At 38.9% G+C, this 17,240-nt stretch overlaps 1 protein-coding gene across 4 annotated transcripts in view; it reads left to right on the top strand.

Moving 5' to 3' along the window:
* The window catches only part of ZCCHC2 (zinc finger CCHC-type containing 2), a 53,389-nt gene that overhangs the window by 13,863 nt on the left and 22,286 nt on the right, over window positions 1–17,240 (top strand). For all 4 annotated transcript variants that reach the window (XM_009279209.1, XM_009279208.1, XM_019472048.1 and 1 more), the window contains exons 2-4: window positions 10,571–10,682; window positions 14,055–14,131; window positions 16,625–16,696. In XM_009279209.1, coding sequence (XP_009277484.1) covers window positions 10,571–10,682; window positions 14,055–14,131; window positions 16,625–16,696 — 261 coding nt within the window. The remainder of the gene's footprint in view (window positions 1–10,570; window positions 10,683–14,054; window positions 14,132–16,624; window positions 16,697–17,240) is intronic.

The raw sequence follows: 17,240 nt of genomic DNA, 5'->3' as shown, positions 1-17,240 counted from the left end.
CCCTTCCCTTCCCGCCGGGCGCTGCCCCCGCCGCGGCCCCGCCCGGGCGTCGGTCCGAGGAGCTGTCCTTGCCCGGAACGCCTGGGATCCCGCAGCTTTTCCCGAACTGTCCTTGCCCGGAACGCCTGGGATCCCGCAGCCCTTTTCCCGAAGGGAGAGCCGCGGGGGGGGAAGCCTAGGGCGTGGGAAGACCCTGGGGTCTTTGCGGGAAGGCTTTGCCGCGAACACGGCCTGTCCCGAGAGGGTCTGTGGTGTGCCCGGTTTATCGAGCAGGTAAACCACAAGAGAAGTTTTGTGCTGAGAGGCTGCTAGCCCAGCTCTGGTCTTCTTAACACTCCTGGGCTTTCTCAGCTCATGTCTTCTGAACGGCCTGGAGGTGGTAGGAGAGCTGTTGTTCACATGACCCATGACATAATATGTACCTATGGCAAGCAACGGTGATGTGAAGTCAACCTACGGAGGTGGTGGAGTTCAGACCTGGAATTGAACCAGGTAGTTTATTTGTCAAGTTTAGGTTCTGAATTCCTTAGGGCAAGGACTATGTTATTGCATGTGGCATATCTAACAAAATGTCTTGGTTTGAGGTTTCCAGGAGCTATAACATTTAGTTATAATGAGCAGCAGGACTAGAGAGATTCGCCTACAAAGAATTTGTGGGTGATTTACTAGAACATAAAGCAGTTTGCTTTTTCCCATGATTTGGATTATGTTTTCTGGATAGGATCTGTGCCATCACATTAAAGTTGCTTCTTGACAAGGGATTAGTAGGATTGCTGCTCTTTTTGGTCTCCTATTTTACTGATCCTTTAAGAACTTAGCATTTCTTAGTGATACATTTTAACAAATTTAGCTGGAAATGGCTGATAAATTCAAAAGTTGTAGGAGACAGGACTGTTGGAGTGGGATGGGCAGAGGTAGGATTGCCTTATAATTGCATAAACTGTATTTCTTTAAGAAAGTGTTCTGAATTTTTTTTTTTTTTTTTTACTTCAGGTAGAAACACTTGATACTATTTGCAGATTTTTAAATGAAGGTGTAGTTTATAATAACACCTTTTGGAAAAAAAGTCATTGGTACATTAAGCTATGCAGAATATGAACTTTCAATCTAAAGTTGAAGTATAAGAATAAACTAGCAGCATTCACATCTGTAGTCATAAAACAAGCATTAATGTGCAAAGAGTGCTGATACCACTATATGTATTGGTTTAAGTAACAGAACACATAGCTTAATTCTTGTATTGATTATGTTTGTTTAATAAGTGTATCGGTATCAAAGCTGTTTGATTTTATTGCTTATCTTGCTCCATCCCATCCAAGATCTGAGATCAGAATGCTGAAATATTGAAGGAGGTCTGAATATGTGCTAACATAATAAATGTGGCTTGCTTTAGACACTGGAACATTTAATCAGGCATACTTGACAGTAACAGAACTAAGGTTCTGTTGAAACAAGCAATCTCCTGGAGATAATGGTTTGCTGAATAGTGTTATAATTAGCTGGCTGGAGGATTCTTTACAGAAAAAGTCTCTACTTACAAACAAAGGGAAAGTTTCTATTTACAGAGTATTTTTCTTAGTAGGCTTCTATTTATAGGATATTTTGTCTGCAAATTAGAAGAGTGCTTTTATAATTGATCTTCAGTGACTTGCAGCAGAACAAGGTAGTAGAACTTAATTTTAGAATCTAAGAGCTCTGTCTGTGAGAACAAAAATACAGGCAATCCCATTTTGAAGTTGCAGTGCACTCTTTTTAGTGTCCTAGAATTGAGTATAAGGAAAAGTGTGTCTTCAGAGTCTGGTTTAAATAAGAGGCAGAAAGATAACAAATGTCATTTTACTCTTGGCAAAGATCTTTTAAATGGTGGTATGCTCCAGGAAAATATGAATGTTTTACAAGTTTTGCATACTGAGATACAAAGTATTCCGGCTCCTTCAGTGAACCTAACACCCTTGTCTCTGAACAGGAATTTCTCTGCCTCCAAGCAGGAGTTAAGGATTTCCAGAAACATTACTGGAAGTCTTCTGGAAAGGAAGTCATAACTAGATAAAAGACAATACCTAAAATGAAAGACTTCTGTCTAAATGTGCATGCTAATGCTCCAGGAAATTGTGGAGTAAAAACTTTCACTGCTCTCAGTTGTTTTAGTCGTGTAGTTCTAAATATGAGGTGTTAGGACAAGGTGAGTTTGTAGCCTTGCCCAGTCCCTTTATACCAGGGTTAATCAGCCTCTCGCTGTTTTCCATGCCAGTTTTGTCTCCAACATACTAAATGAGCACTGAGGGCATTGGAAAGATACCTATGACTTCCTAATGCTTGCACTTAGATTACTGTTGTTAAGCTGTGGTCTGGTTCTCAGTGTTGCCCAATGTTGACTTATTTGTAGATAGCAGGATCTCGCTGGGCTTGGAGTACCGAGGACTCTCGGCTCTTTCTAAAGAGCTGGAGGAAAGGATGCAGACAACAGCAGTAAGATGGCTGTATCTATGAAACCACTGAAGTTTGTAGGATTCTGTCTGCTTAAATCTCTGTCACCTCATTTACTTGCCAATATCGGTGTCTAGCCATAGCTGCCCTAGGAAACACTACAGTTGATTCTCCATTAACTGTAACTAATACTAAATGTCTGCTTTTCCTCCAAGACTTGGTTAATTTCTGTAGTATCCTCCAACTCTAAGGGTTTATACTTTCAGAGACAGAAGTGTGCAGAGGACAAGCTCAGAGATCTGGCTGGAAACTGCATTCCCTCGTGAGCTTCTTGCCTTTCCTCAACCTCTTAATCTTGTCCTTTTTGGGAGAAGAAAGTAAAAATACTTTTAATAGTGAAAGGAGATTTAATGCCTTGAGAAGCGTCTTAAGAGTGAGATAAGAACATGACAGATTTTCTGTTGTTTGGAACTGCCATACATGAAAGAATACTTTTAAACTATGCTGCTTAGACCTCTTGAGTTCAAGAATTGGACAAAATGACATATTACCTTCTGCCAGTAGTTAAAAGTAGTAATGAAGACATTGTCTCTTCTCAGTACTAATTGTACTTCAGTGAACCACTCTTAAGGGGCAAATGTTTTTTAAATCTTTCCGTCACTCTAGGCCATTGTGAGAATAATTTTTTGTATAAGTCTGAACTAATACATTCAAGTAACTTTCTTCTTATTCACTCAACAGACAACTGTAATGGTACTGAAGTTATACAAAGTTGTTGGATGAGAAACCAACTGGCGATGCAGTAACATCTGAACTATTGCATTGCTGGCTTTAGCTTCAAGTTCTCTACTTTGTCATGGGCTAGCTAGGTTGGACTGAAACTGTGGTTTAAGTCCAGTTAAAAGCTCAGATGCAGATGAGACTTAAAGAAAGAACGTGCTGTGTTTCTAGCAAACGCAAGGTGCGGTATTCCCCCAGCACTGTAAATCATTGCTGTAGCTGATATGTCTGGTACTTCAAGTGTCGTTGCCACCAGGCCTTGATAGCTGAAGTTGTAATGCTGTGTAAGAGCTTGGTATGCCCTTTGTCTCAACATTGTCATGATTTCACAGTGCTACAAGTTAGTCAATATGTGATTGCTGAAGCTGTCATATGGTGTGCTTTTCCTCCCTGAATCAGCTGATGTTTTTTCAAAAGGTTTCTGTCTCCCTTGTAGTGTTTTGTTGCTGCCTTTTACAGGTGAGCTCTTAAAATAGTTTCACTAAACAAATATGCCTTGAAGTACTCTTGGGCAACTGTGCGTTCTCTCTATGCAGTCCAGCTTACTAGATACGAGTTAATAGGGCAGTTGCACATTATCTGTTTGAACCGTATGTTCAGCCAGTCAGGCTTTTATTTTGCATTTTATGGGATTTTATGTCTGGTCACAGAACCACAAAATGACTGAGGTTGGCTGGGACCTCTGGAGGTCGTCTTGTCCACCACCTCTCCCTGCTCAAGCAGGGCCACCTACAGTCAGTTGCCCAGGACCGTGTCCAGACGGCTTTTGAGTATCTCCATGGACAGAGACTCCACAACCTCTCGGGGCAATCTGTGCTAGTGCTCGGTCATCCTCACAGTGAAAAAGTGTTTCTTGATGTTCAGAGGGAACCTCCTGTGTTTCAGTTTGTGCCCACTGCCTCTGGGCCTGTCACTGGGCACCACTGAGAAGAGCCTGGCTCCATCCATTTTGCACCCTCCCTTCAGATGTATTTATATACATTTTTATATGTATAGGTCTTTTTCTGCAAAGCTGCTTTCTAGCGGGTTAGGCCCCAGCTTGTGTGGTGCCTGTAGTTGTTCCTCCCCAGGTGCAGGACTTTGCGCTTCCCCTTATTGAACTTCCTGAGGTTCCTGTCAGCCCATTTCTCCAGCCTGTGATTCTATGTGGAATAAGCATTATTGTTCTGGAGGTTGATTGTGCATGTGAAAAGATAAGTTAACAAGGAAGCATTTAAGTTGTTGGCTGTGGCCAAAAGAGAGGTCATTTGGTAGATCTTTGTGGTCTTAGATCTTGAGGCCGATTCTGTTCTTACTCTTGTAGGACAGCTCTCTGCATCTCAAATCAATCGGACAGTGCCATTGCGTAGTTCAAAGCTTGAACTGAAGCATAACTTAGCAGCAGTGTCACTTGGGAAATTGTTTTCAGCCTTGATCTTGCATTTGGCTAGCAGCTTGCCCAAGACAGTAGTAGATTTTTTGCACGGGAAAGTCTATTGCATCAACAGTTGTCAACATTAAACAGATTTTGAAGCATTGCTGCCCTGTATGTTTGCATTTGTGAGTATTAAATGCATGTGCTGAATTTCCATTTAAGTATAAGATGGCATGAAAGTTCTATCCCTATATTCAAGCAACAGCAAGAATTAGGTGTTACGGTGCAGATATAGTTGCACAGAGTCTTGGGTAAGGCTTCCTCTTTGCTGCTCTTGTCATCAAGAGAAGGTTCAGCAGCACACAGGTACACGTGCAGTTTCAGCTGATTGTTGCTTCTGAAGAGGTGATGTTTAGCCTTTGTGCTAACATAGCTACATAGCTATGCATCTCTGTATCACAGTTGTGAAGCAATAAGGGTGGTAGCTTGTAAGGATTGTTTCAAGCAGATCATGGCTTTGGTCTTGTAACTGGCACCGCATCTATTAATGATTATTCTGACATCACTCAAATTTCTCTGAGGTACAGATGCTGTAGTTGATAATTCATGCTCATGAGGTAGACCTTGATTCTTCCAAGATGCCTTCTTTCATCTGGTTTTGTTTGCCAGTTCCCACTTGTACATGAATGAATGAGCTGTGCCAGTTTGCATCTGCACAGCCTGCAAGGCTAAGTACTGCTGTCCCTAACAGCACGTTTACTGAAGTCTTGCAGAAAAATAAGCTTTCATATTTGGGCATGTAGAACTAATCAAGCTGTCCAGCTGCTGTAAGCAGGTTTCCCTTGTTAGTGCTCATCAGAGCTGATGCATGAATAGTTCTTTTATGAAAGTGCAATGCAAACATTAGAAGACTTATGTGCATCAATCACTTGCTCATGATGATTAGTAGGCTATCCGATAACAGATTTCATTACATACTGCCAAACCAATACCAGCATGACATTTTTTGATCAGCCATCTACGTTAATAGAAGGCAGAGTTTGGACATCTGTCATGTATAGACTAGCTGAGATTTGCTCTGCTCACACACGTTAGTTATACAGAGCAGCATCCTTCCGAGCAGGATGGCTCACCACTTTAGACGTTTGGGGCTTGTCTTTACAGTCATGGGAAACATCTCGAGTGACAGGTGGGTTTTTTTTGAATATGGTACTTGCTTTCAACCATATGAGGAAAGACGACTTGGATACAAAACTCTGGTCTAGATTGTGAGAGCAGACAATTTTTAGAGCGTTCTCTTAGCTCATTTCACTTTCTGGGAGAAATGTAGTTAATACTCTAGCCTGTCACAAAGATCTGTGCGATTATGAAATTAATTATCTGGCAACTGGTTTGGGGCCACCCACATTTCTTGCTTCACTGTATTTTAATCATTAGCAGCAGCACTATGAGCTGCAGTGAATCCTTACATGTGAAAGCCTTACAGTGACAAAGGCTTATCCAAGAATTAACCTTACACTTGCATGTGTTGTGTGAATACATTTTATTCATTGACAGGAAATGACTAGCACAATTAGCGCTATACAGCATGACCATCGACAGGAACTCCTCGGCAGCATACCCAGTTTTAAAGGACTTGTGTGTGTGGTGTGACTGGCACCGGGTAGCAACCCACAATGTCACTCTTAATATTCGTTGGCCCTCCAGACTGCCTAGACTTTCCAGTCACTTCCATGCTAGAGTTGTCCGCTCTGACAATGCCACTTGTATTTTAGTTACTCGTGAGTGTTTGATGTAGGACTGTCATAGTAGCTAACACCAAATGTGAAGAGTTGTAATGCAGCTTAAGACAGGATCTGGAGCTGTAACAGAGATAACCCTTGCAGGCTGTAAGGTAAAGCTATGACTGCCCTGGATTACCCTAGACGGAGGTAGACAGTACCTCCTGCGTTCCAGTAGGTATTGTGAGAGCTGTCATTCACAGAATGCATGCAGTACATATTACTGGTTTAATTTTCTAGGTGAAGAATTTTTCAAGTGAATAAATGACGAACTTTTTTACAGTTACGATGATTTATAAAATCATCGATGTCAGGTCTTGTTTGAACCATGTAATACTTTACAATTTAGAGGGAGTCTTCAAACGTGGATGTAGTTCACCTGGTACCGAATGCTGCCATGGATAGAAAAGTAACCATTCTAGAATAATTCTCTGCAAAAATATTTGAACACTGTTACAAAGATGATGTATATGCTAGGTGAGAAGCAGTTTTCTAGTATTAGGAGGTGTAGCAGCAATATTTAATGCTTCTTTGACATGAGCTGAGCAGAATACATCTTTGAAGCAAATCTTACTTCCACACCTCTCTTCTAAAAACCGCTCACAATTTCTTTGACTTCTTAACTAGCAATTATTTGTTAGAATAGGCTGTAATTTATTTTTCCCTTAATCAACACAAATAGCCTGACTTTGAATGCAAAAGAAGGTCTGACTTTAAATTTGTTTTTAGATCCCTTTGTGAATTTTTTAAAAAAAGTACTTGAGTAGGTGGAAGTCTCAGCTTGTTCCTTAAAATGAATGAAGCACTGCCTTCAGCTCTTACGATCATGATTTCAGAGGTGGAAAAAGACATCTTAGAAAAGTAAAACAAATTGAATAGTTTGAGAGACTCTGTCAGGGTTAATCCAAATGTCTGTCATCTTCGGCATGCAGCGTGGAAGAAAGATACAAAAGCTGCTTTTGGCAAAGCGTGTGGCCGTAGTTTAAGGAAGACCTTACCTCTGCCAGAGAATTGACATTGATCTTCTCTAGAAATCTTGGTTCAGTAGTTTGTTTTCATGTCAGGAAGACACTCTCATACCAAAATATGTGCTAAACTTGTTAGCTTATGTAGTTTGGACACAGCCAGTTAATCATAGTAGTAGTGCTTTTTATGGACAGTCTTAAATGAATCATAATTTTAACAGGGTAACTTTAATGCTCAAATGCCAACAGTTTTGTGAATAATGCATGACCAGGAGTTAACACTTAAAAAGTGAAGTATTTGGGTTTGGTTATGTCCACAGTTGTTATGAAATGTCTGACAAAACAGTACCAATGGGAGTTTTGAGGAGATCTGAAAGTGGCGCTCTCCAGAGCATGCTTGTGATTTTTTTTTTTTTTTTAAATTAAACTAAACTTGGAAATTTGCTAAAGCTGTTAAAATGCAATCTTGTTGATATACAGCTATTTTCCTTTCTTATTCCAAGTCCGACATTGTGCTCATAATTTATTAGATGTTTGAAGCACAAAATACTGTTTTGGTCAGTTAAGTTTGCTGAGATTGTTTACTGAGTGACTAGGGACTGGTGTGAGTTTTATCTCGAGGAAACAAAGCATGCTCTGTATTTTAAGTGATTGCTTTGAAACCTGAAATTAACTGACACTCAGTGTAGAACACAAACCATACGCTGATTTAGATGAAACAGCTAAGATGTCATTCAGTTCCTCAGACCATCTGTAGTGCGGTCTAAAGGCACATAGATGTTCACTTGCTAATTGTGTACTGCTGTTGATGTGACTGATGAAAGTTAGATTAACAGTATGCCTAGGGCAGGCTTGATGCCTGTATGCTTACTGGGTCCTAAAGGAGTTGAATGTATTGTTAGGAGTTGCCACAGTTTGTACCCACGCTACAGACGATGTAAAGCTGCTTTAGTAAGATGAAGCAAACTTTAGTTGGTACATCTGTCAAATCTGAAGAAGTTCACTGAAGACTTCACAAATTGCAAGGGGATTCCAATGTCTTTTGACACCTCTGTGCTTCCTCATTCTGGTCTGCCTGTTGTGACAGTCTTGGGGTCCTCTGTACCAAACAAGGAAACTAGTCTTGGCTGCTGGTTTGTCCCATCACGTTGCACAAGTCCTTCAGGGAAAAAAAAAAGTCACATATATTCTGGCACTTACTTCCAGAATCTTTTGCTTCCTATATTTAAAAATGAGAATACTGTCTGAAGATTTATATTTTTCCTCTACCCATCTTTTATGAAGGTCTTTCAGTGGAGCAATGTTCTTCGTCCTGAATGAGAGGAACAGACTTTGAACTTTCAATATCCATCTACTCCAAAAAGTATCCATTTCTCCCAGGAATTTTGTTTTATAGAGCTACTAATAAGATAGGTATTTATTTACCTTCTAGTTTTCATGCTGACCAGTTGCTAAATATTTGCAGTGCATTGAATGTCCTCTGTTTAACTTGCTTCTTTTGAAAGCTTTCCCAAGAAACCTACCCACTGTTTTAGCTTCCAGTGCTTAATAAAAAACAGCGTTTGGTTGATTTGTGGTGCTAAACAGAGAACCATCTTCTCTCCCCCTCTGCACTGCTGCCGCCGCTGCTACCATCAATATGGTATTTGCATATTGATGGCTTTTAGGTACTTGCTAAGCTCATATGCTGTACTACTTGTTACAGATAAATAGAGGTGCCTCACTTAAAACAGATTAATCCAGAAACTCGCTAGTAACTTCCAGTATTTCCTAGTTCATCGTGGATGTGTGTTTTTTAAGGCAATGTGTTGTTTCCTTGAAACATGGAATTACACTGGTCAACTGGCAAAAACAGTTGCATCTAAAGTCAGTGGATGTTTTAAAACATTTCTGAATTTTAGCTTGGTTGGTCAGTTTGGTTTTTTTAACAAGACCTGGTTACTGAAGAACCTATAAATTGATACATTTAATGTTTTCTCTTCATTTGGGAAAAATTATATAGACTCTTGTTACCCTAGAGAAACCACTTGAAGTCCATACTCATCTAATACTTTTCTCTAGTTTATCATTGTTAGCTTAACTTGTTCTTTCTTCTTTTACTTATCTGTCCATGTTATCTGTCATGTATGATTTTATAGAATCATAGAATCGTTTAGGTTGGAAAAGACCTTTAAGATCATTGAGTCCAACCATAAACCTAACACTGCCAACTCCACCACTAAACCATGTCCTTATATGCCACATCTACACATCTTTTGAATACCTCCAGGGATGGTGACCCAGCCACTTCCCTGGGCAGCCTGTTCCAATGCTTGACAACCCTCTTGGTGAAGAAAGTTTTCTTAATATCCAATCTAAACCTCCCCTGGTGCAACTTGAGGCCATTTCCTCTCGTCCTATCACTTGTTACTTGGGAGAAGAGACCAACACCCACCTCGCTACAACCTCCTTTCAGGTAATGGAGAAATGTTTATGCAAGTCTTCTGAGTATAGTCCAATTCCTCACAGGACTTGTTCTCTAGACCCTTCACCAGCCTCGCTGCCCTTCTCTGGACACGCTCCAGCACCTCAACTTCCTGTTCTGTCCCTCCTTATGCACTGTATTAAAACAATAGTAATTCTTGGCATCTAATTTTGAAGTCTGCATGCAAATGTGGGGGGAGATGAGCTTTCAGTCTGTCCTTTTCTCTATGGAAGAGAGGGTGTTGCTGGCAACTGGTTGCATTCTGAATGTTTAGTTAGTAAGAGATGCATGGATTTAGCTGTTAGGACCGTATGTCCTGACAGACCGTCCAAACAGTTGTTCATGATTTCCTACATAGAAGAGGTGGCAGGCTGAAGATACAGGGCATAAATATAATTGAGGAGAATGTGTTTAGAGTGTAGTGAGTAGATGACTTCACAGGTTAGTAATTGAAAGAGTTCATACTAACAGTAAATTAGCACTGAAGTTCTGAGCTAATAATCTTGAATCGTCCAGCTTGAGATACCCTAAAGGCACGTGATCTGTCCCCCACCCTGTTCTCTTTTTAAAATAAGGTCAGTGAAACATTGGAGGTTATAGCTGACATTTAATAAATAAATAAAAAAGTAAGAACTGAAATGGCTAATGACCACCTTTTTGCCACTGCCAGGAGCTTCAGGTTTTTCTCCTGTAGAATACCAAATAAGGAACTTTTTTTTTTTATTTCTGCTGTTTAGAGCAAGCTTTGATAATAATACATTCTATTAAGACGCTTCCATTTTTTTCCTTCTCAATTTAGAATGACTTTTCCCATAGTGACTGCATGTCAAGTAATGAGACCAGTTTGCTAGAACGAACCACAGCACCTCATGATGGACTACCAATGGCTTCCCATAGACCTCAGCGAGAAGGTATGTCGTCTGAGGTTTCTTTTGAGGAACACTTTAAAGTTGGGGGTGTTTTTTGAACGCTAAACTCTGCCTGGAGGTGTAGAAATCTTGCATCTGTCTTGCTGTTCATCTGAATGAGAAACTGCAATGATTGGTAAGTATAATAGCTTCTCTGCTGCCTACTTGGTCTTTTCTTTATTGTAACAAGTTGTCATTCTTGTTAGCTGCTAATTATTAGTGACTGCATGCATGAAAATTGATTGCAAATAGGCTTCCTCCTGAAAAAAGAGGTGGAATTTGGGAGAAAACAAGAAAATTTAATGCAATTTTATTAACGATGTTTCGATTTTTGAAGCAAAACTAAACGTGAAGATAGTGTGAAACAGTGCATAGCTTTTGCTACTTGATTCAGTTGTATTTGATTAGTCTTAAAAAACAAACAAAGAAAGAAAAAACACGTATTAGGAGGTTTTGTACAAGTGGTAGTTTGGAGAAGTGAGAGGCTTTCTGTAGAAGTAAGTCATCTTTTGGCTCTGTTGGGGAGAATGAGAACAAGGCTTCAGAGCGTGAACAGCACTCTTCTGTGCAATTGCCAGCACAGTTTCTTCTCTTTGAAGAAAGGAGCTTTATTGAAAACAGATTTATTCTTACCCTTTATTCTCCAACAAGATTAGCGAATCACTTGTCTACTCAAAATTAGTCTACGCTATCTTGCAGATAGTGGAGAGCTGGCAATGTGGAAAAACTATTGCTATTCCTTTTGTCCTCATAAATGTCCTTTTGTCTCTACTGTGGAGATTTAATTACACTTTGAAGGCAGGCAATTTGAGAGTTTTAATTCCTTGAAAAAAAACACAGAGAAAGATTATGGCAGATTACAGACAACAAACCTGTTTCAAATCCTTTTACAGAGTTCAAAGTGTTCATATTCACAAATTAGAAACACAAAAGGGAGACTCTCTTTAGCAGCGCTCCTGAATTAAGTAACAGAAGCACAGAAAAGTTGAATAATTGAATCTAGCGAAGAGCTTAAATATTTCTCAGCATTCGTATTATCATAGTTAGAAACTAGAGTGAAGGATCAGAGTAATTTTGTGATATTTGCTATATAGGTACGTGATAGAAAGGGAGTCCCTGCTACAGAAACCTCGTTACTGGGTTAGAAATAGCACATGATAATAAAACACGTTTTTTATTCTCAGCTGTGATGAATATGATTTTTAGAAATCTTAACTCATACTTACAGTGGAAGCAGTGTCACGTATACATGCTTGACTTAATTGTCCTGAATGCATGTGTTGTGTCCAAAATAAATGTAGAAATGTAACGCGCCCAGTTGGCTTGTATATTCAAACATTTCTTCTCAGTCTAGCCATTTAGAATATTTAAAATGTGATTGTGGAAACAGAATTTTAAAGTGGTCTATTGAAACTGTGGAACTAAAGCTGTGCAGCAGCACTGTAATTACCTGTTTTATCACTTACTACAATGAAGCATGCAACAGCAACAAAAAGAAGTTAAGGAAGCTGAAGGTACTGCATTGGGTGGTAAAATTTCTTTATACTTGAGGACAAATATATTTAGCATTGAGAACATTCAATAGTTTAAACATAATCTCATTAGAAAAGAAGCTTGTCTGTGAATGTTAATGGTGTTAGTTTCCATAATTATGTATGCTAAATATAAGAATGTAGTGAAATGCAATTTAAACCACTATTCTCAGTTCCAGTCATGGGAATCAACTTTTTAACTAACTTATGAATATCAATTCAGCTGATGGTATGAATTTTAACATTGGCCATTAAGAAACTTTACTGCACCAAAACTCACGTTACGCCATAGTCGTTTTTCTAACAGTGCTTTTATCCATACCAGACAGGTAAAAATTAAGGTCACCAAACATTCGGCTTTTCACAGTACATAGATGTATGTTATTGTCTGGCATCCTTAGCTCATCTGATTTCTTTGCTTTGTAATAATTAATCTTCATTAACTGATGAAAATGAACTGATTGTTTAGCGCTCTAACTCCCAGGTAGAGGGTTACAACCAGTGAACACCAGCACACTCAGTATTTGTCCGTCTCTACTAAAAGAATTGGAAGCTGTAACGCTATCAATAGGTTTATATGCTGGCTTATTATTCCTTTAAGGAAATTGCTAATACTTAGTTCTCTTAGAACTGGCATTTTCGATGGGGATGATACTATAATTGTAACTTTAACAAAATTCATTAAAGATGCTTCAGTTAGATGAAATGGTAATTAGCTAATCTCCAAGAATAAGCTTTGTAACATACACTTGTAGGAGGTTGATTTTTTTATTATTATTATTATTATTTTTTATTATTGTTATGCATAGTTCCTAGTATATCCCATGTAAACATGCAGTTAAAAATTGAAAGGAAAACTTTAGCTGGTAACACCACCCTCCTCCCACCTCCCCCCAAAAAAGAAAAAGTTTCAAAAGCATTGAAAGGAAGCACTGATGGTGTAGGGCTGGTCGAACTGTTTTTTAAATAAATTTTTTTACATGTAAAGATGTGTTCATGCTTGTAAAGGAATAAAATTCTCTTGAATTCTTAGGTCAGCATAGCAGGAAAAGTGAAAAGCCCATCTCAGCTACATGAGGATTTTTATATAGAGTATTACCTGAACAATGTTATGTGCCCTCAAGAAAATCTCCAGACCCTGAAAGTCATATGGTGCTGCTTCTTATCAGGTCACAGCCAGAACTTGCCTATTCCTGAATACAGTAGGCTATGGGGAAGGAATGTTAAAGTAGCAAGTACTTTAAAGTACCTTTCTTCCTTTTCAGTTCAATTTAATGATAACTCTTTACAGTACGATTGTAGTAGCCTTCTGCTTCTCCTTTTCATTTTCTGTTTGCTAACACGCATTTCTGTCTCCTTCAGGCCTTCCCCAAGTGTTTCCTTCCACCTAAGTGCCTTTCAGAAATGTGGTTCTTCTGCCTTAGTTTGCTCTCATTACTACTTGATGTTTCAGAAACGTGGATGTGGAAGGCACTGTCACTGGCTTTTATCAGCACTTGTTACTTCTTGGAGTAAAGATGCAATTTGACTTCCTTTCATTGTCTTTTCACTTGTAGTGGTTATATTGTTGTATTTATGTGACTTTCAGTCTAAATAAGCTCTTGGGTAATGCACAGTTTCCCATGATCTGCAATGAAGGGGTTGTGGTCAGGCCAGAGAAATACTTTGTAGAGAGCAAGGCTCCACCTGCCCCCTGCAGTTTGTTATAGTAAAATAGCATGTGAGAAAGAGTGGGGTTGTGTGAGTCAGTAAATGGCATACAGTAATTCTCAGAGTGGCTAGGTAAGTAGATACATTTTAAAACTGTAATTTTGGCGTGTACAGTAAGGTGTTTTTCTTTCAGCTGTACACATTGACAAGATAACCCTGAAAGGAGTACCAAGAAAAAGGGCTGACAAACATTTGGAGTACACGTTCAAAGTAAGCAAATAAGCTCTAGAATATTAAAGTAAATGTCTTCGTGATACCTATGTATTGTAGATATATACAGCTTGTTTCAAATACCTGCTCAGAAGGCAGTTTTGAATTACATTAGGGTCTTCAGAGATTCTTGGAATTACCCTATAATTCTCTTGGATTCTATGTGCAGATCAGGTGTTTTATGTAATTGTGGGCATAAGGTGGGAAGGTGTAAAACACCGGCCATAGCTGGGTGTGTGGCATCACTTCAGGAAACTTGGCTTTTGCTAGTTTGGGGTAAGCATTACAAAGAACTCTAAAACCAGTTGATTGTTTGCTCAAGTGGCATAGGAGCGCAGTTCTTGTGTCTGCAGTAATATATTGCTTGGAGTCATATGGTCCTCTTAAATCTCTTTCATGAATGTTTACCATAAGAGGATGGTTCCTGTGGGTTTTGACAAAACTGGGGGTTGGTTTGTTTGTTTGTTTGGGGTTTGTTTGTTAAGGTAAAAACAAACAAGCTAAAAAATGTCAACAAACTTGAAGACCTACCTAGTATAGTCTTCATGTATTATAATAGCCACAGGCAACATATGAAACAATAATGTGAGTGAATGTTAAACAAAACTGAAATACTGCTTCTTACTACTTTGGAAAAGAAGCATTCGGTATTGAGGTTTGGTATTAAAGGCTGTAGGTGTTAAGTAATAGCTGCTGAGGCCGTTGGTGGCGATGTTCTAATTGAATCAAAGTAGTAATTTTCTTAGCAAGGACTGACTAACATTATGAGTCATTTGGCCAATAGATGTGACTCTGGTCAAACTCTATTTGAACATAGAGTTAAATTTTACCTTTTTTCCCCCAACAAAATAATGTTTTAGATGAAACATTGTAACTGGCCATTTGACATGGGTCATGGGAGCTCTTTGAAGAGGCAAACTTAAAAAAATGCCATTTTGAGCTGAAAACTGACGTGTTCGTCCCAAAATTTGATATTGAATTCTCTAAAGAGTTGTGAATTATAGAGTTTTGTCTTTTCTGGTATTACTAGAAGCTTAAAATTAGAATTAAGTTGACATGTGTACTATTTCTGTTTTTGAAGTCAAGTAGTGGCAACAGATACCTTGTTGTTGATCTTGTCTGAAGGTGAAATTTGCAAAAAATTCTGCACCCTTCTTTTGCTGAGGACAGTAATGTGGAATTTAGCCTTCAAAGTCTTAAAGGTTAACTTGCCCAAGTATTTCAACCTTGTCAAAGATCTTTTGTCCAAATACTCTGTGAACTGAGTACTAGGTAAAATACAATAGTAGGTAGGAGAGGTTTGTACAGAATGCCCATATGGATTGTTAATATTTAAAGTCACAAAACTATTTTGAAAATTCAGCGCATAGATGGATTTGACAGTGGTTTTGAATTTCTTTGTTAAAGGGGGAATGTGGAGATATTCTGGGAAGTATTTGAGTAAGCTTGAAACTCCTCCACCTCAGTTCTTTTAGGAAAGAGTTTCCTCTCCTCATCTGTGCAGGTATATACTGTGCTCCTCACTGCAGATCATTTTGTGCTTGCCCAGACACTGCTTTTTTAAGGTTATAACAGCAATTACAGTCATGGCTTCCCAACTGAGGGCACCAAGAGTAGTTGGCATTTCTGGGGACTAAGTTGAAGGCAGTTGGTGGTTGACGTTATCCTATCAACTCTTCGGAGTAAATGAATGTTTGTAATTGCCATGTCCACTCCCATTACACAGAATCTTCCCATGCATGTAATGGGAATCTTAAGCCCAGAAGTGGGCTTAAAGCCAGGCAGCACTCATCTAACCAAGCTTACTTCTTTTTTCTCAAAATATGCATGTGAAGGTGCTGTTTTACTACTTGCATGTTGTGTCAGAACAATAAGCTACTGAAAGTTTATACAAGCGTATACCAAAATGCTGTCTGATTCTTGAGTAACTTATTTAGTAACTTGCAGTACTTTCTATGAATTGTACCCTACAGCAACTTCTATATGACCATTTAAGATTCAAGCCTGAGGCAGGTAAAATTATTTTATAGGTAACATAAACAAAGAGGTTTTTTTTGTTTGGGTTTTTTTTTTGGTCTTGACTCATGATAATGGCAGCGAGAGCTCAATTCAGTACATCTGACCTACAGTCCTTTTCTCTGCTACCTGGTTTTTGCAGTTAATGATGTCTGTTTGACACAAGTCCTATAATTACAGAGCCTTCTGCCTGGCTTCTTTCTAAGTCAGTAAGCTAGTAATCTTCAGGGACTTCATTGCATTCACCTGAATTTACTCATACTCTCTCTAGCAACAAATAACATGAAGGTGACCTTAAAATGTACACTCAAAATCAGTATACGTCTTTGAAAAGGTACACCATTATCCCTGTTTTGCCTGGTATTTACTTACCTGCAAGTGTTAACCCTTCTACTGAGATGGAAATGTTAAGACCAGCAAACTGGTATGATACTTGGAAAAAGAAACTTTCCTCATTCTCTTTTCCTTCCTTACTAGGTAACCTGGTCCGATCTTTCGGTAACGTGTGTAACAAAAACACACCAGGAGCTTCAGGAATTCCTGCTAAAAGTATGTATTGAAATATAAAAGTAGTGTTTACACATCAGGTTTATAACTTCGGAAGTAGTCTAGGAGAGCTGTGATTTCTGGGGTGTCATTACAGAAACAAAAGCATGCTACCAGATTTTTGTACTTCACAATTGTATTAACTATTTAAATAATGTATATTGTGGTGGAGCAGCTTGACAGATAAAGCAGCTCAACAGAATATTTGGCGAGTTTCCCAGGAGGACATCGTTTGTCTCATCTGAAATTGCTCTTATAGTTTTAACTGAACTACCATAAAACTACCAGATGAGTTTTTAATATTCCCCACAGAGTTAATGTATAGGTACAAGCACTGGTTGTTTGCTGATTGGTGTCCCTGTTAGAATGACCTTAAGAGTATCATTTGTTGTTTCTAATTAATGAGGCAGAGCCATGAGCATAATAGTTCTTAATTTTACTGTTGTGTTCTTCAGTAGAACAAAGGCAGGCATATTTGCTATCGCAAGGAGTTAAATTTGAGAAAATCTAGCAACTATTTGTGCGTGTTTAAAAAAAGTAAAAGTTC

This window comes from Aptenodytes forsteri, unplaced genomic scaffold (assembly GCF_000699145.1).
Source record: "Aptenodytes forsteri isolate BGI_AS27 unplaced genomic scaffold, ASM69914v1 Scaffold81, whole genome shotgun sequence".
In the NCBI taxonomy this organism is placed as follows: Eukaryota; Metazoa; Chordata; class Aves; order Sphenisciformes; family Spheniscidae; genus Aptenodytes; species Aptenodytes forsteri.
The sequence above is the reverse complement of the archived record's forward strand: the minus strand, read 5'-3'. Positions and strand labels throughout refer to the sequence as shown.